Source organism: Dicentrarchus labrax, unplaced genomic scaffold (assembly GCF_905237075.1).
Source record: "Dicentrarchus labrax unplaced genomic scaffold, dlabrax2021, whole genome shotgun sequence".
Classification (NCBI taxonomy): domain Eukaryota; kingdom Metazoa; phylum Chordata; class Actinopteri; family Moronidae; genus Dicentrarchus; species Dicentrarchus labrax.
Genome location: NW_026136713.1, coordinates 6,318,113 through 6,343,553, shown reverse-complemented (window position 1 = coordinate 6,343,553; position 25,441 = coordinate 6,318,113). Strand labels below are relative to the sequence as shown.

Below are 25,441 nucleotides of genomic sequence, written 5' to 3'. Positions count from 1 at the left end.
CCCCCACCATTTCAGCAGAAGATGATGAATCATGCTCTGTAGAAGTCATGGCAACAGCATTCAGACAGACATACCTGAAAGGTGAAGTGATAAGATGGAACAGTATGAAAGGACTTTTAACCTTCTCCACTGCCACTGCAATGTGGAATTCATAGTAACATCAACAAACCAACTTAACTTTTACTGAACATTAAAGCAAGATGCATTAAACTGACATGAATTTGACATTCATGTGACATTTTTCCACAACCTTCCAAAACATAAAAAAGTAAATAACATAAAGGCAGCTGTTAGATAAAACAAACATCATAGCAATTTAACAGTAAAACATTCTCAATGGATGAGTGCAAATTACTTTTTACTTCATTGTTTCCCTTCTACAAAATAAAATTCAGTAACAACAACAAATGAAAAGTATAAAATGGTGGAAAGAATGAATCATTTCCTGGACAATGTGGTGTCAAGAGGCATGCCTAATTAAAAATTGTAAAAAAATTGAACACTTTCAGTTAGAAGTTCCTGCACAGCAGAAGATAACTGTGAAAGGAAAAGCAATATCTAAAAGCCTGCTCTTCCTTCCACCTCTGTATCATCCCCAACAGACCAACACACACACACACACACACACACACACACACACACACACACACACACACACACACACACACACACACACACACACACACACACACACACACACACACACACACACACACACACACCAACACTACCCTTCCACATCCATCTCTCTTTCTTTTAACATCTATTTCTTTCACTCTTTTCTTTAACCACATTATCATCCCCTTGCATGCACCACTGTTTTTTCATGGAGAGGATGAACCACAAAACTGTTCTACTAAGTCACCATGTTCACGGATGTTTTCTGGCTTCTGGCCACATCAACACGGCGTTGCCACGGTGACACCCTGTCAGCGCTTCCTGTTAAACCTGCATTAACAGCTGCTATCCTCGCCACACAAAGGAAATCACTAAACCTTCCTTCCACACTGAAATAAAACTACAAGTTAAACATAACACATCCATCCAAGAGTACCCTCCTAAAAGTGTGTATTTTTCATGCATCTAAATAACGCATTAGTTTAATGCTGTTAAACTCCAGTTTCCCCATCAAACACGCAGGAACCCCATCATGTACAGCAGAAGAACAAATGTCCAGCATGTAAACAACTATTGTTCTTTTCTGGCAATTCTCATATGATGAACTGCCACAGTACCAACCAAAATATCTGCTCATATCAGGAATAAATTGATTAGAGTAATTCTCCTCTCTCTCTCTCTCTCTCTCTCTCTCTCTCTCCAAAAAAAAAAATATATATATTTTTTTAAGTGGCAGATTAATCAATCATGAAAATAATCATTGGGTTCAGCCGTAATAAAATCGGAGATAGACAATCAATTGTCTGATATGCCAAAATTACACTCACAAAATCCCTTGTGTGCTTACCAATAACATAAGTTCATTAGTGTCAAATACACTTATCCATATGTGTTTTTTCAGGTTCATTTGATGCTAAAATTTGATCCAAAGTCTCGACATTAATGCACAATTGTAATAGAAAATGTATTCACAAAGCTAAATGTGTATGACAAAGGTGATTCAGCTTAAAGTCCTTAAGCTCTGTTGCAAAAAAATAATACAAAAACACTTTAAGGTCGTCTGCATTCACTTTTCATAAAATGTCAAAATGCAGGACAGAAATGGCACTAAGCTTTCTCCGTTAAAACTGATTTGGATCTCGTTGTCGGAACAACAGCCCTTCGTTCTGCTGTGAGCGACATCAGCTTCTAAAATAAGGTGTAAAGTCCCTCTCTATGTCACAGTCAAAGGTCATTGGGAGAGATCCACAACTTTCACTGCCAGGTTACACTGCATCAGTGGCATCACATTGTTACACACTATTTACAGGCGAATAGCACAAACTGACAGCCCAAACACCCACTGAGTATATTGCTACCTTATGGACAGAGGTGTCTGTTTCATTATTTTTTTGTATTTTTCTTTTTTTTTTTTTTTTTTTTTTTACAAAGGAAAACTACAACTGCATGACTGCCCATCCTGAACTGGTTGTACTTCCCAGAACTGATCCAGTATGGGCTGCCAGGCTTAAAACTACAATTCCCAGGCACTTGATTGTAACAAAATGTACACTAAAGTTGTCCACTGGGTCAGCATGCCTCTGATGCACAGAGAGAAGGCAGCAACATTCAAGGTCAGACCCAAAACACGAAAGCCCTCGACCTCCCACACAAATAAAACGACAAGCATCCTCAGCATGCATATCAAAGTTATAGTACTCTTGTGATATACTGTACATCGACAAATTAGCTAGTGGTTGGTACTTGCATTTACACACTAACACATGCTGCTAGACCTCTGTGCAATGCTACAGTAAGGTGACTGACACACAACTTTAAGCTGAACTAAGAGAAACTGACTTTCAACTGAATACCAAAAAGAAGAACCCTGCAAATAAATAAGACTATATTACAATTATGGCAGATGCCTGAAAGGTGTGGAAAAGGAGCAGAACAAGAATGAGGTAGAGACAGTGATTTGCCACTAGAGGAAGTGAGAAAATTTAACGCTGAGGAAATGTGTAGGGGGGGAAAAAAGCAAGACGAATGAGGCAATGTGCAAGAGAAAAAAAGTGGAAGAGTGAAAGACGGAGTGTCAGGTACTGGTCGTTTGCTTGATGGCTCGGGTCAGTTTGAGTTGGACGGTTGGCTGTATCTTCACATTCGCAAACGGTGGTGGGGGTCCGTAAAGGGCGGCTCAGAGTCATCCATGGGCAGCACCAGACGCGTCCCTCTCATCACCAGCTCATGATCCCCGTACGTCAACTCTCTGTCCAAGTCATCAGAGGTGGCGCCGCCAGCAAAGGCTGGGCCGCTACTGGTGTGAGCACCAGAGGCGTCTGTACTGACTGTGATGTCGCCGTAGGTCAGGTTGATATCGCCGTCTGTCAGGATGAGGTCAGAGTCGTCATCCTTCAGTTGGCACTCGTTCTGGTGAGAAGGAAGAGGAATGGTGTCAGATATGTACAGAGACTAGGATAAAGAAGTGACTTAAATAGCAAACCTTTTACCAATTAAAGGTTGTAACTCTGGTTGGTGTTTATTATTGTTTCCTCATCTGCCCAAATCTTTCAAATTAAACCTCTGTGCTTATAATAAAAATAACTTTCTTAAACTAAACAAACATAGTTGAGCCAGAAATAGCTCCTGTATGAACCAGCGTCTGACCTCATAGGCCTGAGGGCTGGTGAGGATGCGGGCGAGGGGGCCGCAGCAGGGAGGCAGCGTAGCAGTGAGAGGGGGGCCGCTGTGAGTCAGGATGGGCTTCAGATAGCTGGAGAAGGGGCTCAAGTCAAGGACATAAGAGCATGGAAAACAAGCACTGAGAGAGTGGTGAGACACAGCAAACAAGAACAATTCAACAAAGTGTGATTAATGAAAGCGAACAAATTGTATTAAAATACAATTAAAATGTAAAAAAATAAAACAATGTTTCTTGTTTTGTCAAGTCAAAAGGGCAAAATTCTTAAAATTGAATTAATGTGAAAATACATGAAACTTAATGACCGTCACACTACACAGCCAATAAAAGAGATCATTTGTCTTCAAGTCTGTACATGGTGCTCCCTCTGCTGTCTCACTCTGGAACATGTGTGATGCCACAGTCGTCTGGCAGCTTTTTTTTAATACACATGCAGGTTTCTTAATTCTATTCTTGTGTTTGTGACTTTGTAATTTTGGCTGTTAATGTTATATTTTGTTCTTTAATCTATTTATTTTTAGTTTCTGTGTCAGAAGTGCATCTCATAATAGTTATAAAAATGACAATTTGTTAAAAACACACAAGTTTTAAGCACAGACAATTAAAAAAAATGTTTTTGTTCTTGGCATTTATGACATTGACAAAAAGTAATTATTTTTGAGCAAAGGATACTTGTGGTCAAAGTTGTACCAAATTCTGAAAAGCCAGGCACTTTCATGTTTGGTGCTTCTTCTCTCTGAGCCATCAGTGATACTCATCTGTTCAAACAGAAAAAATGTTATTCAGATGTTTTATTACAGTTAATGTATGCGACATTAGAGTAATAGGTAGTTTACCATGGCCACACTTACAGAGTTATCTTGATCAGAGTCCACTCCCACTCTGTTGAAGACAAAAAAACACATGTAAATCAGCCGCAGTTATAAACCGTCAGAGCAGAGCAGTTCTGTGAAGCATGTTTCCTCCGTTCCTGAGCAGCCAGATTCCATGTAAATGTGGGCGTACTGTGAAAAAACTGCCTCAAACATTCACCAGAGCAGGGTCAAAGGTTATATTGAATGTTTCTTGGAGTTTTAACCCGATAGAAGAACTAGATTAGTCAAACATGGGGGCCATAAAGACAATCAGTCAATTTCTGTGACATTATCTGAAATAGCCTGATGTCAAACCCCTCCAGTGTTAAAACAACTGCAGATCCAGTTTTACCCAGGAGTGGATTCGACAGGTACCTTATGCGCTGGCAGGACAGCATCTGGGTGGTGCCACCTCCACAAATCCAAACAGTGAAGAAGACCACAAGCAGAGTGGTGGAAAACATCATCTGACGGGCGTACGTTGCCGTGTCCCTGATGGATAGGGCAAAGGTCATCGCGCCTCGCAGTCCTGAAGAGCACAGCATGGAGAATGTTACACACAAACAAGTGAGCAAGTTCCTATTCAAGACAAATTAGATGATCTCTGTTTACAAGCCTGTCTGGGTTATCTTGTAATTTATGAAGAGGCCTAAAAGCCTAAACTCCTTGCAAAGTCGTATTCTTAACTCAACACTAACCCGCAAACATCATCATGTGCTGGAAGTTGGATCTGATCTTGTTGCGTCGTCCCAGATTAAGAAGGAATGAGAGAGGGTAGATGTTAGCAGCTCTTCCCAGGAACACTGCCACCTGGGAGGGAACGAGGTTAAGGAGAGGACAACAAGGCAGAGCGCCCTATCTGTGCCAACCTTATTTACTGCTCCTTTAAATCAATTACTGTTCTCTTATCTGTGCTTATTTGTAAAGCTTCCTCTCTGGAAACTGAAATTAGTGGCAGTTCCATATTCCTACGCTGATATTACCTAACTGACTTCACATGTGAGTGAAAACAGCCACTGTTGAGATCAAGCTGAGGGTTATCGGGCTTTGCGTGCCCCGTTTGCAAAAGATACAAAAGCTCCAACGATGAACATGGGGTTAAAGACGTGGTTCTGGAAGGTGAACAGGGTCAGACCCATGTAGGAGAAAATGAAGTTCTCTGCCAGGAAATTTAGCAGTTCAAACAGCTGCAACAAAGGAGAAACAACATTAAGTGCTTTAGATAACGGCAATGTTAGTGGATGTACAGCTTAACAGAAAGAGATTAGAAAGTTACCAAGAAACAAATTCATCAGCTTGATACACCTTGCTTGCATGTTTGACTGAAATCAGACTTTGAAAACTACATTTTCAGAGCATGTATAAATGCAGTTATTTTGTTTCATTATCCTCTCCTAGAAGAGGTACTCCACACTTAAACGTGATGAGGAACATCAATGCTGGTATTAATACTGACACCCTCACCAAATTATGAAAACTGGCAGTTCATGGGTTAAAGATGGCTCATCACACCATCTGCTGTCTTAAATCCTCATGAACCTTGCAAGGCCAATGCGGAGATGCTTTTGCTAACCCTCTACTTAGTATTTTTCTATTTTGGCACAATGATTCAGACTTGTGCTTTAGAAGCACCAGACTGCATTATTTCCCTTGATGATCTCTGACTACCAGCTCACTGTTCTGCTACACTACTGAGTTCATGAGCAGTGAAGGTGAATGAATACGTTACTGAGCCACAAAATCAAACAACAAATATTAGCATACTGTGCTTTAACAACAAACCCATTATCACTGTACCATTTATAGCTTGTAAATTGGCCCACACCTTTATTAGTTCTGGGACATTTCATTGTTTAAATATTTGACTACGTAACTAAAGATCTTCATCCTTAACTTTTTTTCTACTGTAAAAATAAATGGACCAAACATCAGTCAATCCAAATATACATATTCAAAAAGAACAGAATGGGCAGTGGTGCGACTGTAGTCCAGGTCTGACCTGTTTGGTCCTGTCCTGGGAGTCTGGAGACAGGTTGTTGAAGGTGTAGTGGGCCTGAGTGATTCCACAGAACAGCACTGCGACCACACCTGCAACACACCAGGAGGGACAAAGATACAGAAGAGTTAGAAGCTCAATAAAAACTGATTATTAACAACAGCATAAAGTTTTTGATCCTCACAGGAAACTTATTTTGTACGTACTCCAAGAAATTTAGTTCAAGGACAAGGACACTTGTGAAACGTGGATGCTATTTGGTGTGTGTGTGTGTGTGTGTGTGTGTGTGTGTGTGTGTGTGTGTGTGTGTGTGTGTGTGTGTGTGTGTGTGTGTGTGTGTGTGTGTGTGTATTACCTGTAAATCCACAGGCCTCAGCCAGTAGGAATGTGCTCCATGACATGAGAAAGAACAGAGCCGTCTCCAACAGTGGGAAATCTCTTAGCTTAGTGAACTTAGTCACGTACGGACAACAGTCAAGGAATTTAACAAGACACTCAGACACTGCAAAATGAATCCATATTAAACTTTTATCTATTATTCATGACATCTAACAAAGGACAGGTGAGTCTGACTAAATCTGGCCCTGTGGTAGGATAATTAAAGTGATGTGTTCACAGCCTCTAATGGAGCCATTATTACTGTCACCTGTTTCACATGGATTCTACAAACAAGACAAATATTGTGCAAACAAGTTCCATTTTCTACTCATTTTTATCTTACTTTTCCTCCTTTACTTTTACAAAAAACAAGTTTGCACCTCTTACTATCATTTAAAGTGTTCAAGGTACTTTTTGTAACGTAGTCATTCTTTTTTAATCAAACAGAAACATCTACAACTGAGTAAATAATTAAGATTTAATTTACATTTAACCACGTTCTGTAAACACTTTTTCTTGCCTTATAAAGGAAAGTTTTAGAAATAGTTATTTTTTAAGATTAATATAAATAAATGAATAAACAATTAAATGACGGAAAAGATATGAGTGCGGTGAAGACTCCGGTGGCCACTCCCAGAGCAAAAGAGCCGCTGAAAACTCCGAGGAACATCCCAAAAGACTTCAGCATCGCCATGACCTCAAAGGTGTGGCTGTTGTCTCCTTGTGGCTGGTACGCAACTATAGACCTGATATAACACACAATAAAACCATTTAATGGCGGCTACAAATGTGCAGAGAGAGTTAATCATTGAATTAAACATAAACTTTACTTTACTTCTTAAACTAAAGCGAAAGCCTCCATACAGATACAAATGTGGTATTTGTATAATATGATAACCTGTACTGTAAGTAGATATTCTTGTTAACTGCACATTCCAGCACTATAGTTAGGTCTCCTTGTACTTTCTTGAAAACCTTTCAGGTGTGCTTTCACAGCAAAAACTCTCAGTCATGTAAACTGGAGGACTCGAGATAAAGAGAAAGGCAGAGTAATGTAGAGGTCAGAGGGTTGGAACATGTCTCTATTTGAATAGTTCAGTGTTAATACTCAACTTAGGACAATGTGGCTTTCTAAAAAAATCTACCGAAGTGATACTGCTGTGTCAAGTTAAGCACAGATAAGTAACGTATTCTTTAGACTGCACATATGTAGGCAAGTTTCCACTAAGGTCAAGGTTCCCATAAATTCTGCGCAAGGGTTAAACAATAGACAATAAAAAATATTATGGTGTAGTTTCGGCTTACTTTACTGCCTTTTAGTGACTGTTTTTACTAAAAAAACATCATTACTTGCTGTTAAATACACATTTTGTCAAGGTAGAATGAGGAGAAAACCATAATCTGCCATTAGAGCAAGAAAAGAGCTTTTTCCTCCGTAAAAAGAGATATTAGTCCACTTGCTGCTTGTAAAGAAAAATACAAATGTGATGAAAATGTTTTCAGTGTACAGTATGTTATTCATATGTTGTATGTACATCAATTTTGTGTGACCTGGTAGTTGAGTATGAACACTGAACTGTCCCAATAAAGTCAGACTTGAAAGAACAGGAACATACTTCTTCTGTCTTGCTCTAAAAAGGGAGTCTGTGATGAGAAGGATTTTATCGCAGCAGAATTTTTATTTTAGCAGGGGAGTTATCATTATAAAATATACATTTTCATTTTGTTGGGTAACTTTTGCGATAAAATGTAAATAAAGTATATATTCACTCCCTCCATTCACAGCCCCAACACTCTCAAGACAAATCACCAGGCATTTTGTATATAAGCAATCTGGGCGTCCTGCCTTCTCCTTGGCTTTTGTCTTTACAGTATCTTGAAAGATAATAGGAATGCGTTCAGAGCTGGCTCATGATATCAAAAAATGTTTACCAAGAAAATAATAAAATCTTCTGCACCTCTGGTTGAATAAGCCAGAGTGGAGAAACAAATGGCTGGTGATTTGTCATGTTTGTCCCAAGGCACCGCAAAGGCACACAATGCCATGCTCTACTTAGTACACCCGTTCAATGGGCTGGTCAGAGTCTCTCCGCAGGCGCCGGCCCCTCCACTGTGCCTGCTATTATAATTTACAATTCTGTGGAAATAATAACAGTCCCATATAGAGGAGGAGAATGTTAGCTCAGGGAACACCTCGTGTTTAGCACAGCCTTACAGAGAAGCTGACATTAGGTTAGTTAAAAGGTCACAGGCCGATCGATACAAAACGCATGACTTGCATTTTCATCATCACTCTCAGTGAACCAGTAACTTCGCAGCTCTGTTCACATTCAAGATACGTTTGGGATGCAATGGTTCGAGTGTGATGTGAAAAGGACAGACGACTTACGAGGACAGAACCACGGCCACTGCGTCGTTGAGCACACTCTCTCCAAACAGCAAAGCGTACAGATCCACGTCTACCTGCAGCTCGTTGAAGATAGCCAGGACCGTCACTGTGAACAAACACAAACACACTTATTCCCCCTAACCCAAATAACGATACATATCACGACACAAGATGGAAGCAGGTGTCAAGAGCTGTGTTTCAATTCTATACTATATAATAATACTAGTTTTATAAGTTTTAAGTGATTATTACTTTTTACTATACTTCTGGGTATTGAATTATTTTTGTCTTTTCTGAGGTTTTTCCCTTTCTACTTCAGTTTTTTCATTTTACCAGCTGTGGATCTTAGATGTAAAAATAGTGGCCATCAAAACTGAACAATTGTAACAGACGTGATGGTAAACAGAGTTATTCTTAGTATACCGTTTGCGATTTTGACACAAAGTTTGTAATAAGTAATGGAAGCTATATTAGAACTTTTTAAAAGTTAAAAAGTGCTTCTCTCACACACGGCAAATATAAAATAAATACAATTAAATTACAATAGACAACAGACTAAACTAAAACGGAATCAAAACATAAGACAGGGATGGACATCTATAGAAAAGCCTGCCTATAGAATGATGGGTTTTCAGAAGTTGCTTAAAACAGTTTAAAGTCTGATAGACAGAGGAAGATGATTCCAGAGGGTTGGGGCTATAACAGCAAAGGTGCAATCACCTTTTGTTTAGCAGTTGGAGCGATGGATAAAAAGAGAGATAATTGAGGATCGGAGTGCAGGATCAGAAATGCAGTGCTTTATATGCAATCAACAGGATATTTTGGTTTATTGTGAGTTTTAGAGGAAGCATATGGAGGGATGCAAGAACAGGGGGTATGTTGGACTGAGTGCTAGTTCTAGTGAATGGCCTGGCAGATGGATTTTGAACTACCTGTAAACAATTTAGAGCAGCTTGACTGAGGCATGTGTAGAGGGAATTACAGGAGAAATCGAAAGTGTGAATTAATAGTTCGAGAGCAGTAGAAAATATACATTTGTCCTCTATAGCTTGTGCCTGTGTCCTGTCTGCCAGAATGAATAGTGCAAGCTTTGAACAATTCAAAAGATAAAAGTGAATCTGGTTTATAATTAGTGTAACATATAGGCAGGGAAAACTTTGAAAGCTGAAGACGAGCATACACACCGGGGTCCGTGGCAGAGACGATGGCTCCAAAGAACAGACAATCAGTGAAGAAGAAGTCTCCATCCAGCTGTCCCACCTGCTTCATTAGCATCACACAGCCATACATCAGCAACCTGACGGAGGAACAGCAGGTGGTTTTGCATATCATCATAAACAACACTGACTTTATTGCCATTATGGGCACTTTAACACCACAGTAACTGACATATATGAATACTGCCCTTGCATACAATGTCTTTGGTGCATATTGTGGCCCCAATGCAGAATGGTGGATTTTTGTTCAGCAAATTAATATTCTTACCCAATAACAAAACAGGAAATAACTGTCCCCAGAAAGGCATAAGCCAGGATAGATCCCATGTTACGGAAAAAGTGCCTCTGAAAGACAAAACAATTAAACACGTCAGCAATCATCTGCATAGTGGCTATAATCACCACTCAACTCTGAGAGGAAATAAGTGGATTTCAGCATTTCATATTGAAGAGAGGACATCAGGAGTCAAACGTGTTATTAAAATATTCACTGTGTAATTAATGAGCATTTCACTTGTATTCAACAGTAGAGATAAATAGCACTGTACCCTTTTTAAGCTGTAGCCAGCGTGGAAGATGATAGGTGGGAGGAGAATATTGAAGAACACTTCAGGGTCAAAGGTCACCTGAGTCACACACACACACACACACACACACACACACACACACACACACACACACACACACACACACACACACACACACACACACACACAAAAACAGGATCATATTACAGTTCTGGATCAGTTTGAAATGAATAGAACAAAAAAGTTGTCTTAATGGATACTTCTTAATTAATCCTAAATGACACATCTGGGGCAGCATGAAGTAGCTTCCAGGACAATCAACAAAACATTCTTATAATGGTGAAATGATGGGATGGGAAATGGGGACAGCATCTACACACATGCAGAGCCAAACTCATGTTAGGTGTAAATCTGTATCAGTGCTATTTTAACAGTTGTCTGCAGTTTGACGAGTTTAATTTGTAAAAGAAGAAATCTGATGGTGAACAAACTTCAACCAATGACGGACAGTGCTACAATGTGAAAGACCTCTGGGGCATTTTGTTTACATTTCACCAACATAACCACAGAATAATAATTATGGCTCCAAAAAGTTCAAGTGACCTTCAGGTAAAAGGCATCTGTCTGCTGCCTTTGATTGAGAGCAGCTTCATGACAGGTTTATTACCTCTGATAAAAATAAGTCTCTCTCAACATTTTGTAAATTTTTTGTAAAAGTTCTTTGTCCGGCTTCAGATTGCATAACTTCATTCTGTACTTCTATAAATGGGAGATATATTATATATATTTATTGGAGGAGAATGCAGAATTGCTTAATTATCAATTAATCTGACACTGATTTTCTCAATTAATTAATCATTTTGTCTATATGAGAGTGAAAAATATAAATATAATTTGCCAGAGCTCAATGTAACATCATGTCTGACCAACAGTCCAAAAAGATTCCCAGTAAACTCATAAATGTAAAAAGATTAGTAATTACAAAATAGTTGACAATTAATTTTCTGTTGATTGACTAATTGATCAACTGATTGATTAAGCTCTATATTATACAGTTGCAACATGAACAGTCGAAAAAAACATTAAACCTGTATGTGACATATACATGGAAACTTCACAATATTCCTGACATGCAATCATTCGTGGCACTAAACAACTTTTTGGGGTCAAACATGAGATTTCAGACAATAAAACGATCGCCTGTACCTTTCGCAGCATCTCATTATCTTGAACGTCGTCCACCTCGTTGGCATTGATCTCTCCTTTCAGAGTGTACTCGTAGAATTTACCACTGACGTTGATCAGCAGTGTGGCGGGGCTGGCATTAACGGGGCAGCTCAGCGTGGCGTTGCTAATGTCCCGGGGAACATGGATGCCATAGCGTAAGACCACGCCAACAAGTACACCTGGGAAAAGAACCACGACAAACAGGATACAGAGGGCGAAGTTGATTAGTGTTGCAACAAGAAGGCTGAAATCAATGAAGAGATGTCACTAGAGGAGTGAATACGGGGTCATCACATGTTTCAGCTGTGGAAAAGAAATGAAGATATGGAGAAAAAGTAAAATTCTTACCTGCACAAAGCCAGACTAAATAGCATAAACTAACTTTTGCTATGAAATTAAAATCCAACATTCATATGAGAATAATATATTTGGATATAAATTAGGAATACTACAGTACGTGTTAAGATAATGACTCTAAAAAAGCGTTTTCAATGACTGATCTCTGGCTGATCAGCCAACCAGGAAGTTGAGTGGAGCTCTGCTGGGACTTACATGATGTCAACAAACCCTATCTAAAAAATAACATGTAAGTTGACACTCTAACAGTTGCACCAGAACTAAGTGGAAAGTGAAGAAGATGTCATTTAAGCACAGTTTGCACAAGCCCACTCTCTTTTGATTAATCTAGCAGGAAACACTATTACTGCTAATGCTGGCTGCCAGCATGACATTTGAGTGCAATTCATTATTATTGATATTAACTAGTACAACTGTTTTCCTCCTAATACCACAAGTCAAAATGTCTGCTGTGAAAAAGGCCAATCAGGCAAAGTCCAAACACCTACTGCTGTGCTGGCAGCGATTATAGAAACAAGTCATCGTAGATACAAATAGTAACATGATTCTACTTCAGCGTGACCAACTTCTCATCCATTCAGAAAATTATTTTTAAGGAGGTTGGCTTTGGGGGGGAATTGACAGCTCTACAGAAATGCTGCCACCTCATACCACTTTAAAAGAGAAGTGACAGCCCGGCCAGTGGCGTTGTTTGTCCTCTCAGGTGTAGGATGTGTTTGTGTTGCTGTCTGAGTTAAGGAGGGAACAGCCTGTTGTGGTACGGCCTGCTCCAAATTACATTCATCCTTTAGAGAAGTGAAAATGTAAAGGGACATTTTGGGCAGGCCTTTTCAAACCACACTAGTTCCCTCTGGAGACCGAAACATACTGAGTTACATGGATGCTATTTTCACTACCAAGCACATACAAAGTGTTCATACTGCCGTAAATATGCAGCATCAACCTGGAACAGCCTGGTACATAAAACAGGTTGACATACTTAGTATTTTGTTTCCGGGTTGGGCAGAGTGAAGCCTGATAAGACATACAATCCCTTCAAACCCTTATCACGAGTATAAAATGAAAAGTAACGACACTGACGACGTCTCTCAGTCACGCTGGAGCATCTCACCATAAATCATCGCCAGCCCAGTTTCGTGCAGAAACCTGAACCGCCGGTGTTTGAACAGCCAGATGGTGAGGATGGTGAGGGTGAGGAGCATGATGAAGATGAGCAGGTCCGCGCTGTCCTGCCTGTGGCTCTCCTCAGCCTTTTTCTCCGTAACGATGTTCTCCATGGCACTGTCCTCCTGAGTTGATGATGCTCGGCAAACACAGATGCACACAGACAGGCTCACCAGCACGAGCAGCCACAGCGTCCTCGTCGCCCTCCACGCGCTGTTGACAGTCACTCTGAACACCATGTCGGCTGGTCGGTGGTCAAATGCTGCAGTGTCGTCGTGGATAACAGCAAACTTTGTGCAAATATTATCCACGAACCGGAGGAGGAGGAGGAGGAGGAGGAGGGGAGTAGAGAGTGCATAGACGACAGCAACAGAGGAATTGATTCCGGCCCGGAAGTGAAAAGTATTTTTCCAGAAAGTGTACAATGTTTGTTTCGATGTAAGAGCACCGTATCAGGATGTTGCCAGTTTAAAGAAAACATAATCGATAAATCCTTGCCCTAATGTATTGGGTGGTATTTATATGACATGTGAATGAACAAATGTAAAGATTTAAAGAGTATTTCCATAGCTGGTGATAATAGTTGTAATCGAGGACTCTTATTATGAAATTTCGAATTGCCATCACTCTGAACAGGAAGTGAGATGAAAGCTAGATAATTTCTACGATTTCGTATTTATTTCTGTTTTACTGACCAACTTGGCTGTTTTAATAGACAACAGTTTAATGATTTTGTAGAAAACGTAAAGTTTCGTCCAATATGCTTTTTGTAATGACGTTTAACTAACAATTCATATACTACAACTTTATAAAAAATAAAATTAACTACAATTTAAATATTTTGTTAAATGGTGATATTTCAATATCACCGTTTTACCCCCGAAACTCGTCCGTGTCACAAATCTCGCGATACAGAATAAGACACAGGAATTAATGTTACATTCAGGTGTATCGGAAATGTACATTTCGTATAAACTAACGTTAGAGGAGTCAGCGTACAAAAACAATTATACTTATATATTGCAATGATTGTTGTTATTTCCTTACAATATGACATATTTATGAACTTTTGTGTCAATTAAATATAATAACAATAAATACATTACAGTTAAAGTTACCTTACAACAACCAAAAACCAGGGACAACAAAATGCAAGTGACACAACCATGATATTACAATAATTTATTTAACAGAGCTACACCGCAAGGTATGAAGAATCTCCGAGCACGGGTAGTCTGCCATGGTGGTACCCTGTACTTTCATTAATGGTGCAGGAAAGTGTACTAGAATGTGTCAGCACCGCAATTTCCGAGGAGAGCCTGAATGTAGCAGGAGTGTACACCACCCCACTCGCGTTTTCGTTATGGCTGTGTTAGCTTCGTGAAGCTAAGCTGGTTCGATTTAATCAAAGTCAGCATAGTTATACTTGCCATCTTGCCATTATTTTTTATAATTTAAGCACATTTATGCAGCGGCACCGTCCATATTACAAAAACGAAGATGACATCTAAAATAAAAGGTACGTTAAAAGGCTTTGTCATCAATGTAGCCCAAGTAACTATTGAGCTAACGGCAGCTAGCTAGCTCTCTTATTTTGTAAACATGTCGCCTCTGCTTATGCAGTTTGTGTTGTAATAAATATAATAGAAATAACGAGTTTTTGGTTGCTGCAAAATGTGTATAAGTTCCATAACAGTGTTAACAAATCATAGTTTGTAGTGTATTTATCAGGGTTTTCTCTAACATTAACGTTATAGGTATATATTTCGTGCTAACCCTGCCTGCTACCTTACTATTGTTATAAACTGCGATAGCGTTAGATAACGTTATAAAGACTTATAAGTAATTACCTGATGTTTACTCTGGCTTAAGGTTATTTATAATGTCTCATTCTGGGATTAATTCAGGCTAAATTAACTGGGCTAGTCCTACTTTACATACTTAACTAAGTTATATTGGCAAAACAGAGATCGTTCATTCATACTAAGATTTATCACAATTATAGTTAGCTGATGCTAGTTATTGAACTAATAATACAATTATTATGTTTGAGAGGGGTCATGATAGTGTTGTCTGTTTTAAATACTGTATATTGATGATAGCTGAGAAGAGGTTTTAGTTTGGCTACATTATTGTTTACCACAAGGAATCACAGGTCAATGCTCCAATTTAACAATATGAGATATTCGTTTATAATATCACTGTGAGTGATGACTGAGTTTATGTGTACCAAGAAGATGCAATGTATACTTGGTGTATGACAAGAACAATACATATGCAGTACCAAAGCTGAATAAAAATATTAGATACAGGTAGGAAAAAAATCTGGAAAAAGCTTATTTTTGAAATCACTTAAGACATTAGTTTTCAAAGTGGGAGGTTGGCCTCTCCAGGATGACTCCAAACAGTCTGTGGAAAGGCTCAGGGAATTTAAGTGAAACAACACTACATTAGTTATTAAACTAGTTAACAAAAGGAGATTATAAAGGATAGCCTAAATGTTTGTGATTTGGTTAAAGAGATAGTTCAGATATATAGTAGTTTTGAGGAATTGAACTGTTTTCCCACTTTCCCAGAGTCAGAAACTGATACATTGATTATGTACTTGGTGTAGTCTGAATTTACTTCAAACCGCATATTAGGGTTATCTTGGCTCAATTGTCTATGGAATCAAATAACACAATTATGAGCTCCTAGGCATCCAGGAAGGTTGGGGCACCCTTTTCCAAGCTATGTATGAGGGGACGCCCACAGTTTGAGATGTTGAAGTGAGAAGCCCCTGAGTCAAGAGACATTAAATACAAATATGGCAAACATTAAAAAAATGTATGAATAAATTTACTCCAAAATACTCAATGAAGTTACAGTTCTTAACAGCAAGTGCATGGTTCACTTTGGTTTAATGTTTTTCTTGATGTGATTAGCAGTGGTCTAAGATGCCTAATCTGAAGGGCTATACAAGTGCAGTTCATATGAGCTGAAATTGGTCAAAAGACTAGACCATCTAAGCCATAACATACTGTATTACTCTAGGTTAGTCCAATATAAGCAAAAAGCCAGATATATTGCTCTTACAAAAGTTAAATGTCCCTGTTTGTTTCAAGTGTATTGTTGTAGCTTCAGAAATATACACCAAGCAGCAAGGAATCTATTTTACCACTTTGTTCATGGTGATGTGTTTTCATTCTAGTTGGGAAGGTCGGCTCCAAGAATAAGGAGGATGCTCCTTATGAATTGGAGAGCCAGTTTGTCCTGAGGCTTCCTTCGGTGAGACTGTTGCACATAATGAAACTGGTTATTTCTATGAAATGAAGTGTGACTGTTGGCTGGAAATGATGTGGATTCCTCATCTCTCTTTTACAGGAGTATGCTTCAACAGTAAGGAGGATTGCCCAGTCCAGCAGTATGAACATGAAAGACAGACTCACCATTGAGTTGCACCGTAAGCTGGTTTATCAGTAGTCTTAGTACTGGTATTATATGTCTGATCTGACATCACTGTTCAAACACTGATTTCATTTGTCTTATCAATCAGTCTCATATGAAAGCTGTCAGGGTATTCATTTAACACGAGATTATTCAGAATTTTGTAACTTGCGAAAATGTATATTTCCATATTTCTACAGTGACACTCAAATGTTCAGTCTAGTTTGTAATTAGGGATTCACTCTTATATCTTAATACTAGCACTACTGACCTGTTTTAACTCACAAACAGGTTTAACATTGTTTCAACTGCAATTTTCTTCTCAGTTGGAATTGACATTTTATGATTTTCATTTTCAGTTTTGTTGGAATACATTACTAATAACAACAGTCAATTTGACAACAAATTCAGATGCCATGCTCTTTACTACCAAATTATCTTAAAGTGTGTAGGATCTGGTGGCACCTGGCAGTGTAGTTGCAGGTTACAACTCCTGTTTCAAGCGTATAGATCATAGGATTTGAGCTACTGTAGAAACATGGCATACATCATAGAAGAGCACCCGCTACCTCTGTAAACACAAATGGTTCAATTTAAGGTAACAAAACATAACAATTCTTATTTTCAGGTGATTACATACATGGGAAACATACTATAGATATTATACTCCATTTCCGCCAATAGATCCTCCTTAATATTACACACTGGACGTCTGTCTGAAAATCATGTTTTTCACCTGTATTTGTACTCTCCATTTTTCCACTCAACTGACTGTTGTGTTTAATGACAATGATTACCTTTGTCTCACACACAACATCTCATATTTATCAATCATGTTGCCCTTCTCGTTCTTAGCCGATGGTCGTCATGGCATAGTGAGGGTAGACCGTGTCCCTCTCGCCTGCAAACTAGTGGACCTGCCCTGTATGATTGAGTCTCTGAAAACAGTGGACAAGAAGACATTTTACAAGACTGCTGATGTCTGCCAGGTAAACCACAGTGGCATTAAATTTAGGATATCATCTTCATTGGATACATTTCTTGTTTGCATTTAGGATGAGGATTGTGATCAAAAAGTATTCAACATTTAAAACTAAGGTATTGTCCCCACTTTTCTTGTGCAGGGTTATCGGGTTAACAGCATTAATCGGCACAATGCTGAGTAATAATTTACCATTTATTTTGCATCCTTGGGTTAGATGCTGGTATGTACACTAGATGGAGACCTTTACCCTCCTTTAGAGGAGCCAACTGGCACCGACCCCAAGAGCAAGAAGAAGGACAAAGACAAGGACAAGAAATTCATTTGGAACCACGGCAGTAAGTAGCTACACACAGTTAGTGCCGAAAACTTCAGCAATTCAGGAAGCATAGTTTGCCTTTCACAGCTGATTGAGCCATTTTGACTTCACTGATCCTGTTGTTTTGGTCTCCAGTCACCTGCCCTCTGAAGAACACACGCAAGAGGAGATTTCGGAAGACTGCGAAAAAGAAGGTTTTGACATTTTCATTTCCCCCTCAGCACTCCCCTCCCCTTTCCCATCCGTCTCTTTAGCATCCTGTCTGATGATCCATCGCTTTCCTAGGCTCTCTTCCAACAAGACATTTACATTTCATAAAATAGGAACTGTGGTGAAAGTGAAAACTAAGATTTACATATAAATAAAGCCTTTCCATCTTAGTTTGCCCCAAAGGCATGCAAAAAAGCAATTTCACTATTGCTTTGATCAAAGTGAAAGCGAGTGTGCTCAAGCACTACACTTCTACTTTGTCTTCAGAATAAATCTTCCTGAAGATGCAGAGCCGAGCCATATTGATTTGGCCCCTTCTGTTGTTAATCGCTAATGTGCTTCCTGGCATGCAGCCAGCTGCTACCTTTGTGTGTAAGACAGAGGGAGAGAGCGAGAGAGCTGCTGCTAACACTACATGTAACCCAATCTCTCTCTCTTGCAGTACATTGAATCTCCTGATGTGGAAAAGGAGGTGAAGAGATTGCTGAGCACAGACGCTGAGGCTGTCAGCGTCCGTATCCTTTTAGACACCTATGGCTATTCTGTACGTCCATTTTGCAAAGCCTAAAATGCTAAATAACCAGTTGTGTAACAAAGCACAAGATCACTGCTGTTTATCATTAACATTAAGCAACATTAAGCAACAGCATGCAATTTATAATCAGATGGAAAGCTAACTCCTAGCCATGACTTCAGCTTTTAAGAAGTACCAGATAGTTAATAATCTTGTCTTTTTGGGACAAACGTAAACCCACTCCCATCTTACATCCTAAATAGGTATATCTAAGGCGCAGGTGCATGTCTTCACTCCTGCCTGGCTCACCGGACTTGACTCTGTCTAATGTCTTTGTGTGAGAGATGCACTTTGCAAGGAGGCTATTAGTGCTCTAATGAAACTCTAAACTTGCCTGACAGAATAAGAGCACAGCAGGGCTGCTTTGAGTGGCTGCTTGCTGTGTGTTAATTGAGATGGACTGTTCATTATCATTGCTTAGTTGGTCACAGTGAAGCTAGATGCTAATTATAGATTTAGCGTTTGCATGCAGCAGCAGACATACACATGACACACTAATGAATGTTAACGTTAAGGGAGTTCCCTATCATCTGGTTTTTAGTCTACTTCAAAGAGGAGTTTGTAGAAAGTGAGTCTTTAGTGTAGGACTACAGAGAGTATGTTGACCTTAACCTATGACGTTCAGGGTGGGAAATCATAGCAGAGGATGAGTCCAAGGAAGCAGATCAACACGGTTCTCTGGCCAACCTGGACTCCTCACCCGGCACCTCAGGACACAAGATGGGTCATGGCTCCTCTGGTAAGCGAAACATTTTCCATTAGTACATCAAGGGGAGTAAGATGTGGTTGGGTTTTGTTAGCATGCTGGTTCCTCCACTCTGTGGAGACACTGCGTCCGGTCGAATAGTCTTTTTTGCTTAGGAAGGTTCCTAACTTGGTGAAAGGATCCGGAAGTATTTAAGTGGCAGCAAGAGCTGCTTGAATTCTCTAAGTGGTAAGAAAAATTAACGCCAATGCTTCCTTTATTATCTCCTTTAGCGGAGGATACTCTGGACCATCACCACATTTGGAATTTGCCACGGTATATTGGTGCATCAATAAACATAAGAAAAGGAAAACAAGCAGTGCAAGTCAAGAAGCATAAATAGAAAATGAACTATATTATATGTAAAATATAAAGATAATAATACACAGTATGTACAATATGGCTAGTATTTTAAATAGAAGATGTACACTTTGTGCAGGAATGTGTTGATCACAGTATTAAGTATAAACAGCAATGTGCTGTAGAAGATTATGATATGTACAGTAGTAGGCCTATTAAACACGACTGATATCACCAAACATGAAACAACATGGTAAGAGTGCAGGTGCGAAATATCTAAAATGCGCTTCTTTTAGTCCATCTTTCGGAGCGTTGTAGTTTCACCACAGCAGGCACACGTCATCAACATCCGCTATCACATAATTACCTAATGTAGCAAAGTGCAGTTGGATTTTCTCAGTACCGTGGTTGTCTTTTCCTACATCCTTGTGAATTCTCCTTTACATCTTTCCTTGATCTCATGACGTTTTCCCTCAAGGGTAATGAAAAGTGTTTAAGAAAGGACATAGGACCTACTGTTTCTAAACTATCTCAAAAGTATTTTTGACATTTCTGTACCAATTTCTTACCAATTACTTTTTGGCTGACATATATGTTGATACTGATAAAACTTCAATAAGCTAAAATGGGCTGGTTTATTGGTCAGGCTCTTTGTGTGCCGCTGCTTTGAAGAACCGCAGATAGCTCTTGCGATTGACCTGACTGTTGTACAATGATCTCTCTGATATTCCTCCTCCTCTCACCAGCAGAGGTTTCCCCTCTTCATTTTGAACATGCTCACCACTCTTGTCACTCCTGATAGCCTCTGCCCCAGTGGTTTGAAATGGAAATAGAGTGCACCCAAGCATTAGTTACTCTTTGGCCTTAAGATTATTTTTGCCGCTAGACTCACCAGAGAACCTTCCTAGCACATAGATAGGCAATCCAGGCATGTGTGCTGGCACTTACAGGTACTGATGGTGAGTGGTGTGTGTGTGAGTGGGATGACTAGCATTTCTTTCTAAAATGTAAAAGTTTTTCTTAGCTATATAAGATGAGCTGTTCATAATGTCATGAGTAGGCTGAGTGTTTGGAGTCCACATTACTCATACATTGTTTAGGTCATACGAGACCATCTCCCTAACATCTTCTGTTTTTACCAGACTGTTTTCTCTGTGACCTAGATCCAACCCGAGCTAGATTCTTAAATTCTCGCTTGTTTCCATGTTAATGACACTAATGTGCGTTTCGCATGGCCAGCCCAGCGTGATGAACTGCGGGAGATCTTCAACGACATCAGCAGCTCCAGTGAGGATGAAGAGGACGAAGGGGACCGGCACGAGGATGAGGACCTGAATATCATGGACACGGAGGATGATCTTGTCCGACAGCTCCAAGACAAACTCAACGAGTCTGATTCTGCACAGCACGAAAGCGATAGAAACAACCAGATAGGTGAGAGGGTATCAGGGTTTCTACACAGATCTGGAAAACTGTTTCAAATCTGATTTAATTTAGAGGTTTTTACAAATATTGGTGATTGTATGAAAAGCTTATTCAAGTATAAAAAAAAGTCTTAATAATTATGGATTTTGTGTTTCTGACATGTAGAGCCAATCTAGGAGCAGTTCCAATATTTGTTGGTTTAAAAAATGGGTAGCTTGTCCCTCTTTTATATCATTTTCAGTGGAATCTCTTTGGGTTGTTGGTTGGACAAAGGCACTTTGGCTGTGGGAATATCAGCATTTTTCAATATTTTTGTCATTTTATAGACTAAACAATAAATCAATTAATTAAAATAGTTAGAATAATTGTTAGTTGCAGCTATGGTGTAGTATTTGCTGTTGTCAAAGATACAGTTTGCATCACTTACCAAATTGTTTCTAGTTCAAAAATGAAAGTTCAGGAATATTATAAATGAACTGCACGTAGAAACTCATCAATCATATTTGACCTATAGTTGTGTGTCCATATGGTGGGAGATGCATATTTATGTACATCTGGTCTTGAATGGAGCATGTGTGCTTGTAAAGCTATTCTAAGTGCATGTGTATGTATACCAAGGTGGAAGAAGTAAGTGCAGCATTAGAATTATGCAATCACTCGTGCTGTGCTTGCAACTTGCATTTGCACCTCAGTGTGAATGCTGATTCTGTCAGCCGACTTACCCAGCATACCAACCGTTTCTTTTTTCAGTCGTAGCGGTCATGGCCAATAACTTGCCATGCTGATTTGAGAACCCACCTGTAGACCAGAGACAGTCGGACATTAAATAAAATCAAAGCAGAGGTAAAAAAATAACCTTAGCCAGGTGTCTGGACTTCTAATCAAAGCAGAGTTTTGTAGGTCAGACATCACACACACACACAAATGAGTAGCCCTACTTTCACTTAAATACACATGCTGCGCCCTCACCCGCAAAGATGCACAACACTGACAGCTCTCAGCTCTCCTCCTCAGCTGACCAGCCTGACAGGTGTTGTGGCTCAGTGTTCGGCTCAGACAGCTGTCCGGTCTGACAGCTCAATGCCTCCTTATCTACATACACGGAGCTGTCAGTCAGCAACACTATTGGTCAGCTCCACTGTAGCAGCTCAGCACAGCCTTTGTAGACGTGTCAAAGCCTGGCTGTGCGTTTTTCTGGCAGTGCTGCAGAGCTGCAATAAATGGGTCTGCAGGGTCTCTTCCCTGCTTGATGTTGCATATTAGATGGGCTGTATCAGAGGATTGAGAATCAGCTGGGGGGGAAGCAAAGGATGGATACAATTAGTTTGGAAGGTAGTTGATGGTGATGGAGCCACAGGTTGTTGCGAGGCACTATCACTTTGGCTGGATTTAATGAGAACCCTCTGTGGAGCCCAGAGCAGACTGATTTAGTTGTGTCTTTGAGTGCTTCGGCCTGCTGGCTCACGTCTTTTCTAAATGGATTTGTTGTTCCCATTAACCGCAATTTGTCAAACTGAAATGGAGGTATCCTTGTGGTTCAGCAAGCTGAGGTGCATATCTTGTCCTCACGAAATTGTGAGTGTAGTGTTGCTCTCAAATGACATTACATCACTGCTTTAACTGGCTTTTTCTGTTCTTCACTGCACAAGAAAGCAGAAGCATAAATGACATTTGTGTTATGACAGTTGTAACACATGAACCTTCTGCTGTTCCCTGCAGTTATGGAGTTTCAGGTGCAGATCAACAGCGTCAAGGCCAAGCTTCAAGAAACCCGCGCCCGTAAGAAACAGCAGGAGGAGCTCATTATGAAAGTGGAAAACCAGGCCCTCAAAGTAAGCAGTGAACACACACACACACACACACACACACACACACACACACACACACACTTCTTTCACAGAAACTAGGTCTGCATGTACAGAAACATAAACAGGAACATGCAGATGAGCTCGGAGGCAGAAGTCCTCATGCAGCATAAGTTCTCTCAACAGTGATGTGAAAACATAAAAAAACAGCTGATTACACACAGTGTTGGAGGCCATTATGTCATTTTTTGTATATTTAAATCCATAAATATTACATTTTCCCTGTCAAGCCTTTGTTGTATAAGTATTGCTATGCAAAAAAACTGGCATGAAAATTCATTGTTCTGCCAAGCACTCTTTAGTGGAGACTTTACAATGAGTGAAACATGAGCAGACATGGCCCTTTTTACGTTGCCATTTAGAGCTCTCATTGCCCGGTGTTTTGGGACCGTCAAAGCCCCATCTCCAGTCGTTATTATCACAGTCGCAGGGAAAAGGTCAGCTGTCTCTGACTGGCATTCCAAGTGGCCTTTCTGTCAGAGAGGAGATAGTGACATGAGCAGCCCAGGCAAACACACATTTAAAGCCATCACAATTTAATGAGGCTCAGCATGTCGACTCGAACAAATCTTGTTTGTCTTTCTCCTCTCACAGAACCGCTTCCAAGCTTTGTTGGATGAGATTATTCAGCAGGAGGAGCGGGAGATGGAGCAGGTAAGAACCTTTTTGTAAAAGCCGAGGATCCGTGCTTGCTGCGAGCTTCCTACAGCTTTCAGCACTTTGCATGAATTTATCTTGTATGAATGTCAAATACCATGTTACCAGATGTGCAAAGTGGCTGTCCCTTTTTAACCCAGTAGTTTTCATGCCTGATAGCAAAGTTCAAATTCAATCATGTGAAATTTAATTTGTCAACAGCTACCAAAAGTCCTTTTTGTAGCTATGGCATAGAGGCCACCCACTGTCTTGGGTCGTTGTTTGTATTGACAAATGCAGGCAGCAAATTAATGTGAAAAGACATGTTAATCATCATCCACTTACCCTCCAATTACACCCTGGGGCTGTCGGGCATCAATCACGCCTTCTATTTTCTGCTCCAACAGCTGGCCTCCCTGCAGGAGCAGCTGGACTCACTGATAGAGAAGTGACCACCAGGGGGCAGCCTCATGTCATCTTCAGCCACACATAAACACTGAGAAGAGGAGGAGAAGAACCTTCATCCAGGGGGGAGGGAGTCTTTATTAGCTGACTTGCTGTGTCATTCCTTTCAGTTTGCCTTGTTAAACATTACACATACACATATTTCTGTATTAAAAGGCAGTGTTTTTTTATTAAGTTGACTAAATTTGTTGTTAGTTACTGTATGATTAAAGTGTATGTGTGGCTTCACAGAATATTGTGTCTGTATTGCTTATCAACTTAAAGCTAAATGTACTCTCACCCTCAGCTCATCCTCTTTGTATTTCAACATGAATAATAAATTACAGTAACACACAAGTGTCAAAGAAGTCTGCAGTTTGATATCATTGACATCATTTTTCTACAGGTGGATAAACCTTCCTCAAAGTTTTAAAAACAGTAAAACTGAAGTTAGAGCATCTTTATCTTCTGTAATGTAACTTATTTCCACGTGAAATGGCAGATACGATGCAGCAGGGGACTGTTGGCCTCCACACACACCTGTGTTTTTAGACCAGGAGGAGGCGGTAAGGGTTAACTAAACAAATTAGATGTCAACCACAACCTTTGTTTTCATAAGTTTACCAGCTAAAATCCAGACACTCTCCTCCTATGTTGCTCTGCTAGCTACCCACACTAACTGATGGTCAAGTGTGCTTTTATATGATGGGCAGGTTAGCTAGTCGCCCTAAATCACATTTGATGGGTCCAATTAATGTAAATGAGTTAAAGATGAGTCATCAAAAATATTTATTTGTTTAACATAAAGAGGAAATAGGCATTTTGACATAAAAAAAAAACACATATTTGACACATATTTAGCATGAAACAAGATAATTAACTCAATAACAAAAGGTTAGAACTTGGAAAATAGGTTTTTCATTTAAGTGTCTTTAAACTAGTTTAACATCATCTGACTGCCACTGGCAGCATACAGTGGATTGCATCATTGTTACTGCTCAGTGTGTTTAACGTACTGTCCACTGAGCTTACTGGATTTTAACAGTCAAGATAAACAAGAATTTTTGTCTCAGAATCTGGATTTTAATCTTAGAGTTTCTCACATATT

The 25,441-nt window shown here is 39.7% G+C and overlaps 2 protein-coding genes across 2 annotated transcripts; one reads left to right on the top strand and one right to left on the bottom strand.

The window, feature by feature from the left end:
* Positions 1-341: 341 nt before the first annotated feature.
* On the bottom strand, positions 342-13,810 carry slc9a6a (solute carrier family 9 member A6a). Its single transcript, XM_051421107.1, has 16 exons — positions 13,355-13,810; positions 11,866-12,065; positions 10,681-10,758; positions 10,401-10,477; positions 10,100-10,212; positions 8,916-9,021; positions 7,132-7,272; positions 6,504-6,610; positions 6,152-6,240; positions 5,226-5,339; positions 4,851-4,962; positions 4,528-4,681; positions 4,150-4,180; positions 3,971-4,056; positions 3,265-3,370; positions 342-3,027 (listed from the first exon to the last, which is right to left on the bottom strand). The coding sequence occupies exons 1-16, from the start codon at positions 13,644-13,646 to the stop codon at positions 2,755-2,757; spliced, it is 2,079 nt and encodes a 692-aa protein (XP_051277067.1). The 5' UTR covers positions 13,647-13,810; the 3' UTR covers positions 342-2,754.
* Positions 13,811-14,741: 931 nt separating this feature from the next.
* Positions 14,742-24,701, top strand: taf7 (TAF7 RNA polymerase II, TATA box binding protein (TBP)-associated factor). Its single transcript, XM_051421108.1, has 12 exons — positions 14,742-14,926; positions 16,598-16,674; positions 16,771-16,849; positions 17,689-17,822; positions 18,033-18,153; positions 18,270-18,328; positions 18,787-18,859; positions 19,544-19,657; positions 21,203-21,397; positions 23,108-23,220; positions 23,848-23,907; positions 24,297-24,701. Exons 1-12 carry the CDS (start codon positions 14,908-14,910, stop codon positions 24,339-24,341), a joined length of 1,089 nt encoding a protein of 362 aa, XP_051277068.1. The 5' UTR covers positions 14,742-14,907; the 3' UTR covers positions 24,342-24,701.
* The last annotated feature ends 740 nt before the right edge of the window (positions 24,702-25,441 follow it).

Coding starts and splice junctions, on each gene's coding strand:
- slc9a6a (XM_051421107.1), bottom strand. CDS start 13,646: ATGGTGTTCAGAGTGACTGTCAACAGCGCGTGGAGGGCGACGAGGACG. Junction 10,478..10,680: donor CTGGCTACAGCTTAAAAAGG/GTACAGTGCTAT, acceptor TTTGTCTTTCAG/AGGCACTTTTTCCGTAACAT. Junction 4,963..5,225: donor TGTTCATCGTTGGAGCTTTT/GTATCTTTTGCA, acceptor GTTCCCTCCCAG/GTGGCAGTGTTCCTGGGAAG.
- taf7 (XM_051421108.1), top strand. Junction 16,675..16,770: donor TTGTCCTGAGGCTTCCTTCG/GTGAGACTGTTG, acceptor TCTCTTTTACAG/GAGTATGCTTCAACAGTAAG. Junction 18,329..18,786: donor GGAAGACTGCGAAAAAGAAG/GTTTTGACATTT, acceptor TCTCTCTTGCAG/TACATTGAATCTCCTGATGT.